Consider the following 21,983-nt stretch of genomic DNA (forward strand, 5'->3'; position numbering starts at 1 on the left):
AGAAAGGCTTCTGTCCCTGTTTACCACTGATAAAATCGAAACTCTTAGTCACTGACACATTGATCTCGCAGACAGAGAATCAAAGTGACTTTACGGACTTAGAAGCTCTCAAACGGGAGCAAATTTTTCGTCAACGTTTAAGGATGTCCATGTTGCGCACTTTGCGTCAAAGGAGCTCAGGTGTGTCACAAATGAAGGAAGTCACAGTAAAATCCACAATGAAAAGAGAAATGAAGAGGAGCAAGGAAGATGATGAGGAGGAACGCAGCGCTAAGCGACAGAAGTTAGCCGATTGCTTGGAAGATAAACAGATTGTACCTTTTGATGAGAAAAGAGGTCCTCGGAGAGCTTTAGCCTTTTAATATACGTTATGAAAATTATTTATTAAGCATTATTATTAGGATTTTAAATAAAAATATTATATTATTTAATTACAAATATGATTTTTTACTTCAGTTATTTTAGGAATTCAATTTTAGTGGCACCAAAATTGATCGAGTATTGCATGCATTGACATTTTTAGTTTACATCCAAAAAAAACAAAATAACATTTTGAATTAAAACCACTTTCTCCTACAATGAATCTTTTGGCACAGCCAAGTTAATTTACTGCATTCCAGATTCAAAACGAATATATATATATACAATATATGTGCAAATCAGCGCTTTAGGCTAGCAAAGGCCGGTTAATTGATCAATTAACTCCTGTGCGAAAAAGCTGTAAGTTAATAATTAAATACTGACTCATTTGGGGATTTAAAATAGCTAAAAATTTCATATATCATCTACATATTTATATTTTAATTATTGACTTAGGTGGTGTGATTTTAACAATCACCAATTTTAAAAGATTCTTTTGAGTAAGAAACTTAAAGGAATGTGGTCATGTAGAATCTAATTTTTAAGATTGCTTAATCAATCCTTAGAAACTGATTGAGAAACTCTCTTCATTATTAATATGGAAGATATAGAAGATAGATGAAATAATTTATATAAGATATAGCAATACAACAATTAATTTATTCGATTTAGCTAGTTTAAGTGTCTACTTGTCTCATTTAAACGAAAAGGACCTTATTTATACTTCAAGACTTGTAAATGAGAGCGTTGCATTGACCTATTCCATACAAGCGGAAATTACTTGCGTGCTGAATATATCTTCGTAACACACTTAAAACCATATTACTGCATTACCGTTTTTCATTTTCGATGTGATTGAAATGTTGTTCGATTCCCTTTCTCTCCCTCTCTTTCTTCTCTGCCTCTTCTACACAATCCAGTAATTTTATTGCTTATACATTGATTGTTTGATTGGCTCACTTATTTACACGTTGTCGGAATTAAAACACCACAGCGAGGGCCAAAGAAGAGCATGCCAATTAAGAGCGAACACACATTCCTTTATATGCTCGTACAACATTTGCGAAAATAAATACACCCTACAGGAAATCTTTAACAATATTTTTTTTTAAATATAAAAATTTGTTGACAAATACAAATAAAAAATTTTGTTATTGATGCTCTTAAACAAAAGCATTACCGTAAAAGAGTTTATCAAAGGAGCATTCTTGCTAAAAGAGGTATTGCCTCAGAAAGCAATGACCAAATTTCGTGTGAACTTTTTAAAATACTCAAAGACTCACTTGTCGGCCCCACATCAACACGAAGGAGACTCAAATATGTAATCGGCACGAGACAACGACTGCTTACTTTACGTTTACCTACACGGTGCTCATGCATATGTGTGTATTCGTATATATGTAATTACAAATATATACCGTTATAACCGTAAATAACACTGTAGTGCAGCTTAAGTTTGAAGTGGATTATGCGTGAATGCAAATATGCTCGAGTATTCAAGTTCGCAGCAACGTGTAGGGCGTGAAGTTGCCGCCGCCATCGTAAATGAGTGCTATTAATAAGAATTAAGGTAGTGAAAAGTCGAGCTGATTAATTGTAAAAAGATTGTAAAAGTGTTCGCTGTTAATTAAGGAGCCGTTAAGGTGATTGATTTGCGCTTTTGCCCCAGCGCGCTTGAAAGTAATGGGGAATGTATAGAATGCGTGTGTGTTGCTAGGTTAACATTTCAAGGAAGTAATATGCTAGTCAACACATATCCACAAGTTCCACTTCCATCAGCGCGCAGTGCGCCTATAAATCTGCAGCCTGGGCACATGCCACATTTGCGTAAATCAGTTTTGACTGAATGGGCTCACAGTTAATGGCATACATTATAACTGCAATTAAATCAATAAATTCAAATTGGCTTGAAGTGCTCGGCGGCAACGGGAAAGCTACCGTCAACGCTGCTACCATGAGCCATTTGTGGTCGTACATTTGAGCAGTTGTCTTAACATACATATACATATGTCAGTACGAAGTGGTCCTCCGTGATGAGAGTGCCATATTTACTTTTCATATGTGCTCGCTACTCCTTTCTTTCGCAATAATAATTAAATAAAAATTGCTGCAATAAATCAACGTGAGTATGATATTTGCAGTGGGCAGAATGAAATTTCAACCAGTAAGATGCCAGTGCTGGAGTTATACCGTTTATGTTTTTATCTGCTTTCGTCAATATTTCCGAAATAGTAATATGTGGAGAAAAGTTTATTTAAGCAATACTTTTGCTTTTACTTACGCTGTGGCGCCGCCGATGTACATGCTGCCCTCGAACGGTCCGAATTCCTCCTCCGGCAGCAGATCCACCATTTGATAGTCGGTATTTATCATAAAGCGCACGTGATACTCATTGTAGTCGATCCAAATCTTATGCCATTCACCGCCATTCAGTTTGCGATGCGAGTTAATTACCAGCTCTCTTGTCGTGCCGGTGCTGAGGGTGAAATTGAATGTCAGCTGATAGTCGCCGGTGAGTGCGACCATAAAGGATGGATGGTTCGGCCGAATGGGTGGTTGGAAGAGCAGAATGGCCTTTTCGCCGGTGGTGCGGAAGGAGAAGGCAATATCACCCTTCCGCCAGCCGGGCACTTCAATGTACGACTGTGATGTGGTGAAGGTGACAACATACTTTTGTGTATCTGTGGGCAATGGAGAAGTAAGGTAAGTCATAAATAAGTGTAAACATTATAAATGAATTTGTTATTGTGTATTTAAATGGTATTTAAGGTTTATAATCTCAGTTATAATGCCCGCACATAACTTACTCGTTTCGACACACTCTAATGGTCCCAGTGTAATGCGTCCCTGTGAGTCCTCCTCCAGGTCTTTTTGTTGCAAGAAGTACATATTCGTTATGCCAAGACTGTGTGGTTCATTGTAGTAGCCCTCGTCGGAATACCATTTGTTTTCCTTCACATCACAGTTGCATGATTGATTTGGGTCCACACATGTTTTATTGATGGAACAGGGACACGCACCACTGCCAAAGTATCAAATAGCCATGTAAATATTTAAAATGAAAATATAAATACAAAATTAGTTAAAAATGCAAAAGTGAGAATCACTAGTAGGTTAGTTGGGCCGGAGAAAAAGCTTTGCTTGTGTATTTTGCCGCTAGCTTTTTTAAGTCCGTCTAGTTAAATTTCTTTACGCATTTTGAACCTAGTCCGTTGGGCGTAATGACCGGTTATAAATATCCGCTTGATAAACATGAATTTACAACTTCATTGAGGGTTCGAGTGATAAATAAATGTTTACAAAACTTTGTTCTATGTTAAGCTTAGGATAGCTATTTACTCACAAATTGAAGATAGACGGACTAATCTTTACACATATAACATTTAATAACGTCAAGAATACAGTACTCTATCTTAGTTTCACTTATAGTTCCCTGATCTGGACCACTGTACCGCGTAGCCGTTTCCCAGCGCTTTCTTCACTGCGCCATACCCTCAAGAGCTATGTGGCAGGGGATAAGCTGATGGAGAAGGGACGCAGTGAGCTGCCATTAAGATAGCGCTGGACAACAAGCAAAATCTGTAGACCGAAAAGGGTTCTTCCAGCTGCTGTCGCTTAGGAAAGCTTATCTCTCCGTAATAATTGGTGTGCTTACTGGTCATTGTCCAATAGGCGCACATGCGGTGAGATTAGCGATCAAGCCAGACGCAAGTTGCTAAAGCTATTTGGCACTTACTACTTCAAGATCCAGCATTCGCCACATTAAAGTTAAAACACCTCGATAGGCACACCTTCGGTGAACCCAGCGAAATGACAGGAATCGACATTAGTATACTTAAGGACTTCATAATAGAGTCCAAGCGTTTTGTCGATTTATCAGGGTAATGGCAATTGGTCAGGAGTATTTGGGTCAAAGCTGTCTAAGTGAGACTTTCTGCACTTACGGAGATCTACCCCTTGACCTAACGTAATCTAGTACAATGATTAGATCACCTCGAGTCATCTGCTTACAGTAGTATGAGTACTCTATAGTCGTTAAAATGAATAATTTACGGACGGAAGTATAATGTTTCTAAGACTTTGCCACCCTCGGATACACTTTATCTGGCTTTGACTTTATCATTCCTTTATAAAAAAAACTTTTAACTTGTCCTGTTGGAGATCACAATAATTTCTTTAAATATGTATCTTTCCAAATATGTCATCCTGTCTTAATGATTGTAATAATCTTATTTAAGAAAATCATTGTTTTAATTTTAGTTATCTTTATACAAAACATTTTCATCTCTTAAAATCTTCATATTATATTGCAGTGAGTGCGCTCGTATACTGCTCGCCCTGATAATCTCGTAATTTCCTTATGCAATTTTACAATGTCTGTCAAGTGTCATGTTATTATTCCCGCTGTCATTCTCTAACGTACTCTTCCAGCCACTTTCTATATTGGTATAACTATTGTGATTACGACTGTTGTCATTACCCAATATGAGTTGTGTGTTTATTAGTGTTGTTGCGTGTCGAGTCAGTACACAAATCATCTCTAGTTGGCATCATTGCTGACAGAAATTACTCGCTCGTATTCATAGACTGCTGCACGATGACCAACAGCGGAGACAACTGAGAGAATGGAGAAGTGTTGGCACTACTTGTGGCATTCTGCTGTTGATAGCTCACTGCTACTTGACACATGAATTCGAATGCAATTACATATGCATATACTTATGTAAGTATGTAAACATAATGCGAGTGAAATGAAGGAATGAGCGCAAACGTTCGACTCATCTGGTAGTGTGGAAGGTATAGAGGTTGAGCGCGTTCACAAAGTCAAGTCAAAGTGTCGCTCAGTGCCTTACAATTTGCTTCCCGGGCATTCCAGCATGAGTGACAAGACGCAAATTGGAGCACAGTCAGTTTATATTAATAATCAAGTGCTAGCGCTTAAGGTCTGTGCAGTTGTCTGTACCGTTGTCTGTGTAGTCGTCAGTCAGCGTGACTGTACAATGTTTGTGTTTTCCAACAAATGTCAAGTCAACATTAAATTACGATTTATGCTGGTAGTGAAATGTTGTGGCAGCAAACTGTACTATTGTCAATACAGTTGAAATGGTCATGTGAACACTCAGATGTGGGTAAGCTTGTTCATGACTCGCTGTTATCATTCAGTTCATTTAAGACATGAAAGCAGATGTTGAAATGAAGTTATAGTATCTTAAGTTTGGAACGACGGGAGTAACTTTCCATTTCTCAGAAGACTTCTTAAATAATATAAACACTATTTCAAAACTGTTTTGAAATAATGCGGGTTTCTTGTAATGGATCTTATCTCATGAGGTAAAACGAAGCGTAGACCCATCAGCGAAGATTCTGTCAAAATATATTAGATAAGTTACCATTAGCTTTTATTTTTATATAGCTTTAAAAAAAGTTAGAAGAACCGATTTCACCACTCATAGCGTTTGATTTCTTATGCAAAACAGTAGGTTCTTAAAATTGATAAAATAAATAGAAAATACTCACCGTTTCGCATTGCCGAGGAAATCCACAGTCAGATTCTTGGCGGACGATGTGAACCACGTGGCCGAGTGCAGTTCCAATGGTGCCTTGTAACAGTCGTACTTGATGTATTGCGTACAGTACAAAGAATGAGATATCAATTCTTGCAACATGTCGGGTGAAAATTCCCGATAACGTATGTTATAGCTGAAATCACTCTCACTCGCCGAACGCACATCAACTTGACTTGGTAAATTGTGTTCGACAATAGTTTTTGTAGCATTCTCCAAACTCTGGAAGTCGCACTTAACATGTGCCGGTGGAAATACACCATTGCCATCGATATCGATGAGGTATACATCGGATTTGGTGTAGCCGAGCAGTGCCAGTTCCTCACAAGTCTTACGGTATTTGGTGAAATGGCAGTTCTTGCCGATGTAGCCGGTGTGTTTGCAGTCGCAAGTGACACGATCATCCTTCACGAAACACTTGCCGCCATGTTCGCAGGTATTCGGCCGTTTGCACGGATCGATGTAATTGCAGTTATCCAATGCAACCTCGCCAACCACTCGCTCTGTCTTCACGACATGTCGCGGCTCGATTAGATGACCATTGATTTCGATGTCACGTATGCAGCCCACCAGTCCAGATGCTGCAGACTTAAGACTACTGCCAATAATTAATTTATCACCGATATTAAAAGTCAAGCCGAACATTTGGCTCTGCGTCAGGTGGTAGTCCACGGTGAAAGTGATTTCACCCGCCTTATAGTCCAACTCAACTGAATGCCAAGAGGTGGCTCTATTCACTTTGATCACTGTTGAATGGGTGAGGTTGCTGCCCAAATCGGGCACTAGATCAAAACTCAGTTTGTCCGAGGAGAGGCGTATCTGTGTGCGCAAGCATATAAATTAGAAGGCGAGCGAGCGTGTGATGCATGCGAGCACAGTTGGTGGTGCCGTTGACGGAGGTGGTTGTGGTATTGTATTTTCCAATTTTGTGTATTTCAATTTCCGACACAGCAGTAAGGGCGTTGCGGGAAGTTGGGTCGGCGGATATTTAGTTTGGCATTTCCGTTGCCATTATCATCGTTTGGTAGCATTTCCGCGTGAACGGACGTCGAACGTTCAATGGAGTGGAGTTGAAAAGGAGTGTGTTTGTGAAAACGATGAACAATTTCGTTGAGTGTCGGGTGTCGTGAAATGAAAAGGGAAAATTTGTTTTTCAATGAATTATTTCAATAATTTATTTTATTCCTTTTGTTGTTCATAAACAGTGCAACTTTTAATAAACTGGTTGATAAACATGTGAATATCGTTTTCAATATTTTATATTTAATAAATGACTACAATACTTATGATTAGTTTTTTTTTAAATAAAAGTTTCTAAATCTAGTTTTATAATATAGGAATTAAGTGCTCCGCGAACAATTTTTCTCCTTAAAATTCGTTATTTCTCCCTCCCATGAGTTATTATTTAATTTCCGTCGCTTAGCGTTGTTTATCTCATCCTCTTCTCTTCTTCGTATTAGTGCCATCTTGCGCTCATTCTTCTCTCTCCGACGTCGTGTAGGCTTCTTTTGCGACAAGATTATTAACTTAGATAATTTCAACCTGTTGCAAAAGATCTGTTCCTTTCTAAGAGATGCTAAATCTGTGAAATCTTTCCGGGCCATGTTCAGGAGGATCAGTGTGTCGGTGACTAAAATTTTTGATTCGATCAATGGCAAACAGGGCAACTTTTTCCCAACGTGGGCTTAAGACACTTATTCATGTTTGGAACTGTGGTCATTTTAATATATGTATGCTTTCGTATCTAAGTGTAATTCAGTAGTGATGCTCATCTAGTAAAATGAACGAGCTTTTAAAGAGAGTATACAGGTAGCGAGCAGGTAGAAAACTATTATTTCGTGGGTATTTACAAAATATATGATTATCCTAAATGTTTCAGAGTTCACAAAAATATTAAGTAAATTTAGGTAAATATTATATTTTATTCAGGTACGGAAAATTTCCATTATTCATCAGAATTAATAAATACCTCGTTAATGTAATTATTATTGTGGGCCATGAAGAAATAAGCACTAATGATATTATCCGTTAAATTATTAAACCAAGGGCAGAGTTTTTAGAAAAAGTTCACTTTACTACCTGTGTTTTTGAAAAGGAACGCGATCGATCGCAACACGAGCGGGATGGGGTAGATACCGAGCGCGAGAGGGAAGCGAGACGCATTTGCAGACAAATAGTTAAGAAGAGAGTTCTGGCATTTGGCAAAAATTCAGGGCGAATTTAATGCCTAAATATTCAAGAGAACAATCGACAGGCGTTTGGTAGAATTTGTTGGATCTTAAAAAATCAGCAGCCTACTCTCATTATGTTTCACGCGTTGTGAAGCATGGTGGTGAATATGGGGCGATGTTTTTGCTGGTGTGATGTTTGTCCACTCTATGGGATTGAGGAAAACTGCAATAAGGCGAGATTGTTGATGATGTTGAGTAGAGTTCTTTCCGTAGTTGAGCAGTTTTCTCGATATTTCAAAGTTCTATTCATTTCACAACTCTGTTTATTCTGCTCGTATGCGACAATCGCGTAGGTTGGGCGGGAGATAATAAATACATACGTCTTCAAATACTTATGTTGGATCTTGAAGACATAAGCAGGAATGCCAAATTTTAATTTAATAGAGCAAGGACGCGCCTTTTTTAAGGATCTGAGTTTTTGAAAAGGAACAAAGAAACTATTAACAATGTACGAAAATGTACTAACTTTCAATTAATTTTTATGCTGAAGGGATTTTTTATACAGAGGTAGTAAAAATTATTTACACATCGAACAGGTTTTTACAAGTTTTACAGAAAAACCTTTTGCTTGTTGTTGTTATCGCAGGGACTCGCCGTAGTTAAAAGTATTTACACACAACTTGAAATGGATTATCCTGTTCTTATTTAACAGGGACCGTAATAATGATTCTATATTGATTTTTATGGTTTTCTTTACCGTTAATGATTAATTAAAAAAAATCATGAATAATCATTACAAATTATTTTTATTTTTTTGTTAAAAATAAAACTCACTCTTGGCTTCTTTTTAAGTTTTTTGATATTATTTTTTAATGTCCTTTTATAACATATATATTTCTGAATTATATGTCTTAAATCAATTAGATACATTAAAAAATTCGTTTAAATATGGCCCTGATATGATTCCCTCATGCTTTCTTAAAAATTGTGCAAAATATGTCTATCTACCTTTAACCAAGCTTTTCAACTCATCTCTTAAACAAGGTATTTTTCCGTCATTGTGGAAAAACTCTTTCATAATACCTTTGCATAAAAGCGGTGTTAGATCATCCGTTGAGAACTTTAGGGGGATAGCAAAAATGTCAGCTATACCCAAACTTTTTGAAGCTATTATCACAGACCAAATTACATTCTCGATTTCTCCATTAATTTCATTTTCTCAGCATGGAGTCCGTAAAGGGAAATCTACAGCAGCAAACTTGCTTGAATTCGTAAGCAAGACAATGGACTTTAGAGACAATAAGAATACCGATGTTATAGATAGAGCAAACCACTCTATTCTATTGCGAAAATTGGATTATCTTGGTTTTCAACCAGACTTCTTAATTGGGTATCTTCATATCTTAATAATAGAAAACATCAAGTTATATTTAATAACACTTTATCCGATTCAATTATTGTCCCTTCAGGCATTCCACAAGGTAGCCATCTCGGCCCGATTCTGTTCTTATTGTTTATTAATGATATACCTTCCGTAGTTAAGTTTTCAAACATTTTATTATGTGCGGATGATGTAAAACTTTTTAAATCATATACTTCTTATAATGATAGAACTGAGTTACAATCGGACTTAAATAATTTAGTAACTTGGTGTCACAAAAATGATATGCCACTGAATCATAAAAAATGTAAAACGATGTGCTTTGATTTGTTGATTTAGGAGTTACTATGGACCCTAAACTAAATTTTAATTCTCATGTAAATTCAATAGTTTTAAAAGCTAAAGGTGTTCTTAGCTTTGTTAAACGTTGGTCTAAAGAATTTAGTGATCCGTATATCACTAAAATTCTAGGCCTATTTTGCAGTATGGTTCTGTGGTATGGAATCCTAGTTACAATACCCATTCTGATAAGTTAGAGTCCGTTCAAAAACAATTTTTACTTTTTGCTTTAGGTCACTTACATTGGGATTCAAGATTGAATCTTTCTCCGTATACTAGTCGTTTAAAACTTATAAATCTACCTACACTCACTAGTCGTAGGGAAATGCTAGGCATACTATTTCTAGTAAAACTTCAGAATGGTTCTGTTTGTAGCTCTTACCTTTTGTCTGATATCAAGTTTAATGTCCCATTTCGTTCATCTAGGCAGTTTAGGCTATTACTTTTAAATTCTTCGAGAACAAATTTTGAGTTAAACTAACCATTCCGCCAAATATGTTATGATTTTAATTCTCATTCCAGCACATTTGACCTGTCTGATTCGATCTTTAGCATCAAAATAACTATTTTGTCTTCGCTTAATAAGTAACATTAAAAATTTTTAACCTTTTGTTTTTGTAAATTTTAAATCTTAGCTGTTGAAATTTTTCTTTCTGTAGCTGAGCAGTTTGAGATCTCGACGTTTATAAACTCTTGCCTTTCATGACTCGGCGAATTCCGCTCGTTTGCGCCCCACGCGTCGGTTGGGCGGGAGGTGGGTTATCGTTTGGGTTTATATATATCTGACTATTTGGATGCCAAAAAATTTTATTCGAATTTCGTTGAAATTGGTCCAGTAGTTCCTGAGGTATAGTCCACTTAGGACGGCGTCACTTTGTCTTCAAAAGCTCTCTTGTGAGTAACATCCATATTTTGGACCTGATAGAGGTAAAATTAGCAAGTTATGTGCAAACCAGTAATCCAAAAAGGAGTTTCTTTATGCTCAAAAATAATGATTTTTTACAAAATTACTCAAAATAAATCATTAACGGTGAAGAAAATCGTAAAATTCTGAATTTTAAAAATCATGGTGGAAATGGATAGATCGTCCAAAAAGGATTACAATGACGTTATCCTTTTGTTTGTGTGACGATTCTAAGTGATTGATTTTTTTACTTAAAAATCGGAACGATAATGATTATTTACGGTCCCTGTTATTTAATGATAATTTAAAAATTTTAATGTTCAGTAGAAGTTCCTATTCTAAGGTGATAAATTCATAATATATATTCATTGTCATCAATAACAGCCTGCTTTATGGTGTGAATTGATTCAACACAATTGTGCGCTAAGTTAACTGTTAATTTAGACCAAATGTCGGTATTTCAGGGTTTTCGGTTATTATATCAATTGTCCTCTGATATTTAACGAAATTCCAAATATTTTCAATAAAGTTTAGGTCGGGACTCTGCGGAGGTCAACTTGATTTTCTTCACTTAAAAGTTTTGTAGGTATCCTTCGATGGAGCATTGTCCTGTTGTAAAATGTAGTAAATAGTTGAAAAGGCCGACTAACCACTACAATGGCATGGTCATGCGAATTCTGATATGTTCGGATGATTTAGGGTCCCTAAATTAGTAGCAAATTTCCAAAACTTAAGTAAGGAAAACTTCCCCAAAAAATCAGCATGTCACTTCCGACTCTGTTTAGCGCCTAAGCTGCATTATTCTTCTTCTCACGTGGTAAATGCAAAAAGCGTTCGCTAACAAGCCCTGGAACCAAAATTCAGCTTTATCTACCCACGACAGGCTTTAGGATGCAATTTAAGGCAAATGACTGGTATATCGCTTTTTTGATTTCGGAAATATTGACCACTTTATGCACAACGTAGATATTTATGTTAACTTTTTTTAATGTCCTGAACAGTGTAGCATCATTGACTGTTCATGCAATAAGCTGATTCTATGATGCTGCAATGTTAAGAGAACTAGTTGTGTGATTTTATATGATAGTTCCTACTAATCTTTTCCATTCTCTTTGAGGTATCACAGGTTTCCGTTGTTATGAATGCAATAGAATCCAATTACTACTCTTGCCCAAACCAAATCCAAGGATAAAGGCTAAATCGCCGTGTGTAAATACTTTTGACTACTGCGAGTCTTCAGTTCATTTGCTTATATCCCGCCATATTTCTAGCTATTCTTGCCAAAACGACTTCATTCGCTCGGGAATAGATCAAGGTTTACAACAACATAGCGTTTACCCTGCGACAACAACAATAACAAGCAAAAGCTTTTTGTGTGAGATTTGTAAAAAAACGTTCGATGTGTAAATAGTTTTGACTACCTATATTGTATATGTAGATGTGTATTTATTGACCGCATGATTACTATTTACAATACATACATATAAATATCGGAGGTGTGAGTCTACCTGCGGTATTCTGGACATCTTTAAGGGTTGGGTTCTGAACTTCGTTTCGTTGCTATAAATGTTGAAGCGCTTTGCAAGAGCAACATTATTCATTTCTCAACTCAAGTGTCGAACAGACAGTTCGTTTTGTAGCATTATCTATTTTAATTTAATTTAATTTAATTTCTAAAATGTCCTCAAACAAAGAGCTGCCCGTTTCCCCGAGTGAAGTTTTCGGAACAAACCAGGCGCCAACATTGAGTTACATGTTATTCGTACACCGTAATAAATTAAGTTCCAGTCGTGCCAAAAAATTCGCTCGAAGTTTAAACTTAGCACAAACCAAGTTATACATCACCGATACACTCATCTCTGAAACGAAAAAGCATATCTATCAACAACCCCGTTTCGATGATTTAAGCATCCTCAATCGGGAGCAGTTATTCTGCAATCGTTTGAAAAAGAAAGTCAACAGCATGTTAATTTGGAAAGAGATGAGCCCCGAACAGAGAATGGAAATCAAGATGGCATCTCAAGCCATAAGGAGGAAAGCTATGGAATCGGAAGAAAAAAATTGCGCTAAGCGTCAAAAGTTAGATAATGGGAGTGAGTTTATGGAAAGCCAGAACGTTCAGCTTATAAAAAAAGAGGATCAATGACCAGTATTCATTAAATATTTAAGTTATTTTTAAAATCATATGTACATAAGCGATGTTATATTAAAGGAATTAAAAATTAAAAAACAAAAATCATCTTATTTATTTTATTTCACTGGTGACTTGAATGAATACACGTATCTATATCATAGCACTATATATGGTTCATGCTAGTGGTCGTCACAAATCCACTATAATCCCGATTTATTGTTTTTTGTTGGAATATATTTTATCATTTATCATCGTCACCTCACTTGACTATTCTTTACCCAAGTTAAACTAGTCGGAATAGCACGACTGATCCCTTTAATTTGTATAAAATCCGATGAACATTTTATTCACGGAATACTTTGGACTTAATTTTATCTACTTTATATTCATTTTACACTTCATGGATGCGAGATAAATATTTTGGTCCTCTGTCCACCTACAAGGATAATGAAATTTTCAAGCCAGAATTATTGACAAGTTTAGATAATTTTGAACAAGCTGTCAAATACCACAATATTTACTTTTACATTAATTTAAATAATAAATTTCAAAATATGAAGTCTTTGAAAGTTCAAAAAAGGTTCGATAAAAACTCTTCATAGTTTTTTGGCTTGTGAAATCATAACTGTGCATTCGAAGATTTTAGAAACTTCGATGTATTCACGTAGGCTTTTAGTTGTTTCGAACGTATTGAAACGGCTAAAAATATACTTATTTTACTCACAAGTACTATTGAATTGAAATATTCGCCGCCATCACGTTTTATAGAACAATTGATTTAATTTTTATTGAAAATGATCGGTGAGCACTTCAAAATAACATTGAAGGTAGATTTTCTATTATCAAGAGATCAATCGAAAGGACCTATTCCATGAATTATAACGCTCGACTAGTTAAATCATTTATTGCGAGTCATAATTTTTCATAATTAATATTTTGACTTGTCCATCACATTCTCCGGATGTTGGTTGAGAATGTTTGGTTCTGGTTTACAAGTAATGTTTATACAGAATCACCTAAGAACTATTTCCAGAAAGTTCGGCTCGGGGTGAATGTAGATTTCCAATGGTGAAAGAATTTTTGAAATCAGCACAGTAGTTTTTGAGTTTATTCAATACAAACATACATATAAATCTTTCCATATTGTTTGTTACATTTTTAAAAACTTCCTAGAAATTATGTGTATGGCGAACGTTCGAACGTTCAGTGGAGTGGAGTTGAAAAGGAGTGTGTTTGTGAAAACGATGAACAATTTCGTTGAGTGTCGGGTGTCGTGAAATGAAAAGGGAAAATTTGTGAATATCGTTTTCAATATTTTATATTTAATAAATGACTACAATACTTATGATTAGTTTTTTTTAAATAAGAGTTTCTAAATCTAATTTTATAATATAGGAATTAAGTGCTCCGCGAACAATTTTTCTCCTTAAAATTCGTTATTTCTCCCTCCCATGAGTTATTATTTAATTTCCGTCGCTTAGCGTTGTTTATCTCATCCTCTTCTCTTCTTCGTATTAGTGCCATCTTGCGCTCATTCTTCTCTCTCCGACGTCGTGTAGGCTTCTTTTGCGACAAGATTATTAACTTAGATAATTTCAACCTGTTGCAAAAGATCTGTTCCTTTCTAAGAGATGCTAAATCTGTGAAATCTTTCCGGGCCATGTTCAGGAGGATCAGTGTGTCGGTGACTAAAATTTTTGATTCGATCAATGGCAAACAGGGCAACTTTTTCTTGCGGATTCTCAACACACTCAGGTGTTGAAATAAAGTGTAGCCCAACGTGGGCTTAAGACACTTATTCATGCTTGGAACTGTGGTCATTTTAATATATGTATGCTTTCGTATCTAAGTGAAATTCAGTAGTGATGCTCATCTAGTTTAATTAACGAGCTTTTATAGAGAGTATACAGGTAGCGAACAGGTAGAAAACTATTATTTATCGTGGGTATTTACAAAACATATGATTATCCTAAATGTTTGAGAGTTCACAAAAAGATTAAGTAAATTTAGGTAAATATTATATTTTATTCAGGTACGGAAAATTTCCATTATTCATCAGAATTAATAAATACCTCGTTAATGTAATTATTATTGTGGGCCATGAAGAAATAAGCACTAATGATATTATCCGTTAAATTATTAAACCAAGGGCAGAGTTTTTAGAAAAAGTTCACTACCTGTGTTTTTGAAATTGTTCGCAACACGAGCGGGTTGGGGTAGATACCGAGAACTGAAGAGGGAAGCGAGACGCATTTGCAGACAAAAAAGAAAGAGGCCGAAATGCGTGAGTATGAAGAGCTTTACAAGCTAGTAGATAGGGGTAATGCTCGAAATTTTTACGAAAAGATCCGACGACTAATAGAAGGCCGGAGCACGCTTCTGTAGGACTCAGTGCAATCTCCGCCAATGACCGCGAGATAAGTGTCCTATGGCATATAAGGTCTTATAGAGCGTAATGTGGCTTTAGACTTGGAAAATCAACCATGGATCATATATTCACTATGCGCTAAATCTTGGAAAAGGTCCGACAGAAAATAATCGATACATACAATTTCGTCGATTTTAAAGCTGCCTACGATAGCACGAAAAGGAGCTGGGTAACTGACTATCGTGTGACTTCCTCAACCAATTGCTTAAAAAAATAATACGAGCCGCAGAGCTGAACAGAGAAGGGAAAAAGTCGCTCATTATTCCCGTCCTGATAGAAGCGTGGACGATGTAAACTCCGATGAGACAACAATAGGAGTTTTCGAGAGAAAGGTTTTGCGAAAGATTTATTGTTTTTTGGTCATGTTGTTCGAATGGACGAAAGCCCTCCAGCTTTGAAAGTGTTAGTTAAGAAGAATAAGCACTGAGGAAATATTGAAAAAAATGGCTTCCTGAATAGTAAACATCTTCCGAAACAACCCAAAAAAAGAGTTATGGCATTTGGCAAAAATTCAGGACGAATTTAATGCCTCAATATTCAAGAGTACAATCGACAGGCGTTTGGTTGAATCTGTTGGATCCTAAAAAATCAGCATCCTACTCTCGTTATGTTTCACGAGTTGTGAAGCATGGTGGTGAATGTGGGGCAATGTTTTTGCTGGTGTGATGTTTGTCCACTCTATGGAGGAAAATTGCAATAAGGGGAGATATGTTGATATACTGAAGAATGTTTAGTTACGGTGGGCTGAGAAATATATGCCTTCTATGTGGAAATTTCAAAGGATAACGACCCAAAGCACAAGTCAATGTTACATATACATAAATACAAAAACAAATTTGAAAGTATGTATATTTCATCAATATTTTGGAATGGCCCATTGTTCTGACTTGAACACACTAGAACATATCTGGGGTGACGTTAAGAGCCGTTGGTGGTAAACAATTTCCGAAATATTCTATTAATTTTTGATATTATTAGAACGGCATGGCAAATTGAAAGATATATTGAAATAGTCTGTTTTCTATTTGTTTTTAAATTGTCCATATGTTTTACTAAGTGCTGACAATACCTGTTTGTACATATAGAATTATAGTTCTCAAATCCATTTCTAAAAAGTAGAATTCTTTCCGTAGTTGAGCAGTTTTCTCGATATTTCAAAGCTCTATTCATTTCACGACTCTGTTTATTCTGCTCGAATGCGACAATCGCGTCGGTTGCGCCGGAGATAATAAATACGTTTTCAATGTACTTATGTTGGATATTGAAGGCATAAGCGGGAATGCCAAATTTTAATTTAATAGAGCAAGGTCACGCCTTTATTTAAGGACCTGAGTTTTTGAAAAGGTACAAAGAAACTATTAACAATGTACGAAAATGTACTAACTTTCAATTAATTTTTATGCTGAAGGGTTTTTTTATACAGAGGTAGTAAAAATTGTTTACACATCGAACAGGTTTTTACAAGTTTTACAGAAAAACCTTTTGCTTGTTGTTGTTATCGCAGGGACTAGCCGTAGTTAAAAGTATTTACACACAACTTGAAATGGATTATCCTGTTCTTATTTAACAGGGACCGTAATAATGATTATATATTGATTTTTATGGTTTTCTTTACCGTTAATGATTAATTTTGAATAATTAAAAAAAAATCATAAATAATCATTAAAAATTATTTTTATTTTTTTTTGTTCAAAATAAAACTCACTCTTGGCTTCTTTTTAATTTTTTTGATACTATTTTTTAATGTCCTTTTATAACATATATATTTCTGAATTAGATGTCTTAAATCAATTAGATACATTAAAAAATTCGTTTAAATATGGCCCTGATATGATTCCCTCATGCTTTCTTAAAAATTGTGCAAAATATGTCTATCTACCTTTAACCAAGCTTTTCAACTCATCTCTTAAACAAGGTATTTTTCCGTCATTGTGGAAAAACTCTTTCATAATACCTTTGCATAAAAGCGGTGTTAGATCATCCGTTGAGAACTTTAGGGGGATAGCAAAAATGTCAGCTATACCCAAACTTTTTGAAGCTATTATCACAGACCAAATTACATTCTCGATTTCTCCATTAATTTCATTTTCTCAGCATGGATTCCGTAAAGGGAAATCTACAGCAGCAAACTTGTTTGAATTCGTAAGCCATGTGTTAATGGACTTTAGAGACAATAAGAATACCGAGGTTATTTATACAGACTTTATTAAAGCATTCGATAGAGTAAACCACTCTATTTTATTGCAAAAATTGGATTATCTTGGTTTTCAACCAAGACTTCTTAATTAGGTATCTTCATATCTTAATAATAGAAAACAACAAGTTATATTTAATAACACTTTATTCGATTCAATTATTGTCCCTTCATGCATTCCACAAGGTAGTCATCTCGGTCCGATTCTGTTCTTGTTGTTTATTACGTGGTTAAGTTTTCAAACATTTTATTATGTGCGGATGATGTAAAACTTTTTAAATCATATACTTCTTATAATGATAGAACTGAGTTACAATCGGATTTAAATAATTTAGTTACTTGGTGTCACAAAAATGATATGCCACTGAATCTTAAAAAAATGTAAAACGATGTGCTTTTCCCGTAGATCTGTTGATGCTTCTCCCTATGTAATAAATAACTTCAGTTTAGAGCAAGTATCTAGCTTTGTTAATTTAGGAGTTACTATGGACCCTAAACTAAATTTTAATTCTCATGTAAATTCAAGAGTTTTAAAAGCTAAAGGTGTTCTTAGCTTTGTTAAACGTTGGTTTAAAGAATTTAGTGTTCCGTATATTACTAAAATTCTTTTTACAACATTGGTAGGGCTATATTGGAGTATGGTTCTGTGGTATGGAATCCTAGTTACAATACCCATTCTGATAAGTTAGAGTCCGTTCAAAAACAATTTTTACTTTTTGCTTTAGGTCACTTACATTGGGATTCAAGATTGAATCTTCCTCCGTATACTAGTCGTTTAAAACTTACACTACACTCACTAGTCGTAGGGAAATGCTAGGCATAATATTTCTAGTAAAACTTCAGAATGGTTCTGTTTGCAGCTCTTACCTTTTGTCTGATATCAAGTTTAATGTCCCATTTCGTTCATCTAGGCAGTTTAGGCTATTACTTTTAAATTCTTCGAGAACAAATTTTGAGTTAAACTAACCATTCCGCCAAATATGTTATGATTTTAATTCTCATTCCAGCACATTTGACCTGTCTGATTCGATCTTTAGCATCAAAATAACTATTTTGTCTTCGCTTAATAAGTAACATTAAAAATTTTTAACCTTTTGTTTTTGTAAATTTTAAATCTTAGCTGTAGAAATTTTTCTTTCTGTAGCTGAGCAGTTTGAGATCTCGACGTTTATAAACTCTTGCCTTTCATGACTCGGCGAATTCCGCTCGTTTGCGCCCCACGCGTCGGTTGGGCGGGAGGTGGGTTATCGTTTGGGTTTATATATATCTGACTATTTGGATGCCAAAAAATTTTATTCGAATTTCGTTGAAATTGGTCCAGTAGTTGTGAGTAACATCCATATTTTGGACCTGATAGAGGTAAAATTAGCAAGTTATGTGCAAACCAGTAATCCAAAAAGGAGTTTCTTTATGCTCAAAAATAATGATTTTTTACAAAATTACTCAAAATAAATCATTAACGGTGAAGAAAATCGTAAAATTCTGAATTTTAAAAATCATGGTGGAAATGGATAGATTGTCCAAAAAGGATTACAATGACGTTATCCTTTTGTTTGTGTGACGATTCTAAGTGATTGATTTTTTTACTTAAAAATCGGAACGATAATGATTATTTACGGTCCCTGTTATTTAATGATAATTTAAAAATTTTAATGTTCAGTAGAAGTTTCTATTCTAAGGTGATAAATTCATAATATATATTCATTGTCATCAATAACAGCCTGCTTTATGGTCTGAATTGATTCAACACAATTGTGCGCTAAGTTAACTGTTAATTTAGACCAAATGTCGGTATTTCAGGGTTTTCGGTTATTATATCAATTGTCCTCTGATATTTAACGAAACTCCAAATATTTTCAATAAAGTTTAGGTCGGGACTCTGCGGAGGTCAACTTGATTTGCTTCACTTAAAAGTTTTGTAGGTATCCTTCAATCCTGGAACCAAAATTCAGCTTTATCTACCCACGACAGGCTTTAGGATGCAATTTAAGGCAAATGACTGGTATATCGCTTTTTTGATTTCGGAAATATTGACCACTTTATGCACAACGTAGATATTTATGTTAACTTTTTTTTATGTCCTGAACAGTGTAGCATCATTGACTGTTCATGCAATAAGCTGATTCTATGATGCTGCAATGTTAAGAGAACTAGTTGTGTGATTTTATATGACAGTTCCTACTAATCTTTTCCATTCTCTTTGAGGTATCACAGGTATCCGTTGTTATGAATGCAATAGAATCCAGTTACTACTCTTGCCCAAACCAAATCCAAGGATAAAGGCTAAATCGCCGTGTGTAAATACTTTTGACTACTGCGAGTCTTCAGTTCATTTGCTTATATCCCGCCATATTTCTAGCTATTCTTGCCAAAACGACTTCATTCGCTCGGGAATAGATCAAGGTTTACAACAACATAGCGTTTACCCTGCGACAACAACAATAACAAGCAAAAGCTTTTTGTGTGAGATTTGTAAAAAAACGTTCGATGTGTAAATAGTTTTGACTACCTATATTGTATATGTAGATGTGTATTTATTGACCGCATGATTACTATTTACAATACATACATATAAATATCGGAGGTGTGAGTCTACCTGCGGTATTCTGGACATCTTTAAGGGTTGGGTTCTGAACTTCGTTTCGTTGCTATAAATGTTGAAGCGCTTTGTAAGAGCAACATTATTCATTTCTCAACTCAAGTGTCGAACAGACAGTTCGTTTTGTAGCATTCTCTATTTTAATTTAATTTAATTTCTAAAATGTCCTCAAACAAAGAGCTGCCCGTTTCCCCGAGTGAAGTTTTCGGAACAAACCAGGCGCCAACATTGAGTTACATGTTATTCGTACACCGTAATAAATTAAGTTCCAGTCGTGCCAAAAAATTCGCTCGAAGTTTAAACTTAGCACAAACCAAGTTATACATCACCGATACACTCATCTCTGAAACGAAAAAGCATATCTATCAACAACCCCGTTTCGATGATTTAAGCATCCTCAATCGGGAGCAGTTATTCTGCAATCGTTTGAAAAAGAAAGTCAACAGCATGTTAATTTGGAAAGAGATGAGCCCCGAACAGAGAATGGAAATCAAGATGGCATCTCAAGCCATAAGGAGGAAAGCTATGGAATCGGAAGAAAAAAATTGCGCTAAGCGTCAAAAGTTAGATAATGGGAGTGAGTTTATGGAAAGCCAGAACGTTCAGCTTATAAAAAAAGAGGATCAATGACCAGTATTCATTAAATATTTAAGTTATTTTTAAAATCATATGTACATAAGCGATGTTATATTAAAGGAATTAAAAATTAAAAAACAAAAATTATCTTATTTATTTTATTTCACTGGCGACTTGAATGAATAAACGTATCTATATCATAGCACTATATATGGTTCATGCTAGTGGTCGTCACAAATCCACTATAATCCCGATTTATTGTTTTTTGTTGGAATATATTTTATCATTTATCATCGTCACCTCACTTGACTATTCTTTACCCAAGTTAAACTAGTCGGAATAGCACGGCTGATCCCTTTAATTTGTATAAAATCCGATGAACATTTTATTCACGGAATACTTTGGACTTAATTTTATCTACTTTATATTCATTTTACACTTCATGGATGCGAGATAAATATTTTGGTCCTCTGTCCACCTACAAGGATAATGAAATTTTCAAGCCAGAATTATTGACAAGTTTAGATAATGTTGAACGAGCTGTCAAATACCATAATATTTACTTTTACAATAATTTAAATAATGAATTTCAAAATATGAAGCATTACACTGCACGCATAATTTTTTTTTCAATAACCTGTTCTAATTACTACCAGGTATATTTTAGATGACCAAAACATTTGTCTACGAAACTTCGAACCATGTTCGATAAAAACTCATAGTTTTTTGGCTTGTGAAATCATAACTGTGCATGCGAAGATTTTAGAAACTTCGATGTATTCACGTAGGCTTTTAGTTGTTTCGAACGTATTGAAACGGCTAAAAATATACTTATTTTACTCACAACTACTATTGAATCGAAATATTCGCCGCCATCACGTTTTATAGAACAAACAATTAATTTTTATTGAAAATGATCGGTGAGCCCTTAAAAATAACATTGAAGGTAGATTTTCTATTATCAAGAGATCAATCGAAAGGACCTATTCCATAAATTATAACACTCGACTAGTAAAATCATTTATTGCGAGTCATAATTTTTCATAATTAATATTTTGACTTGTCCATCACATTCTCCGGATCTTAGCGTGGTTGAGAATGTTTGGTTCTGGTTTACAAGTAATGTTTATACAGAATCACCTAAGAACTATTTCCAGAAAGTTGAGATTCTAGCCCGAGGTGAATGCAGCTTTCAAAAATCGAAATTAGTTTATGCAAGAGAATCAGGATCGGAATGTATTTAGTGCTCGGTGGGAAAATGTCTAACATTGTTGTACAATAAATTAGTAATATTAATTGCAGTTTTGAGAGTTTCAGGCAATTATTTAAGCAG

At 35.1% G+C, this 21,983-nt stretch overlaps 1 protein-coding gene across 8 annotated transcripts in view; it reads right to left on the bottom strand.

The window, feature by feature from the left end:
• LOC105211593 (axotactin) overlaps positions 1-21,983 on the bottom strand; it is a 336,600-nt gene that overhangs the window by 33,832 nt on the left and 280,785 nt on the right. For all 8 annotated transcript variants that reach the window (XM_054230130.1, XM_054230128.1, XM_054230131.1 and 5 more), the window contains exons 9-11: positions 5,878-6,743; positions 3,168-3,382; positions 2,642-3,041 (exon numbers count right to left, since the gene is read on the bottom strand). In XM_054230130.1, the coding sequence (XP_054086105.1) occupies positions 2,642-3,041; positions 3,168-3,382; positions 5,878-6,743 (1,481 nt within the window). The remainder of the gene's footprint in view (positions 1-2,641; positions 3,042-3,167; positions 3,383-5,877; positions 6,744-21,983) is intronic.

This window comes from Zeugodacus cucurbitae, chromosome 4 (genome assembly GCF_028554725.1).
Source record: "Zeugodacus cucurbitae isolate PBARC_wt_2022May chromosome 4, idZeuCucr1.2, whole genome shotgun sequence".
Classification (NCBI taxonomy): domain Eukaryota; kingdom Metazoa; phylum Arthropoda; class Insecta; order Diptera; family Tephritidae; genus Zeugodacus; species Zeugodacus cucurbitae.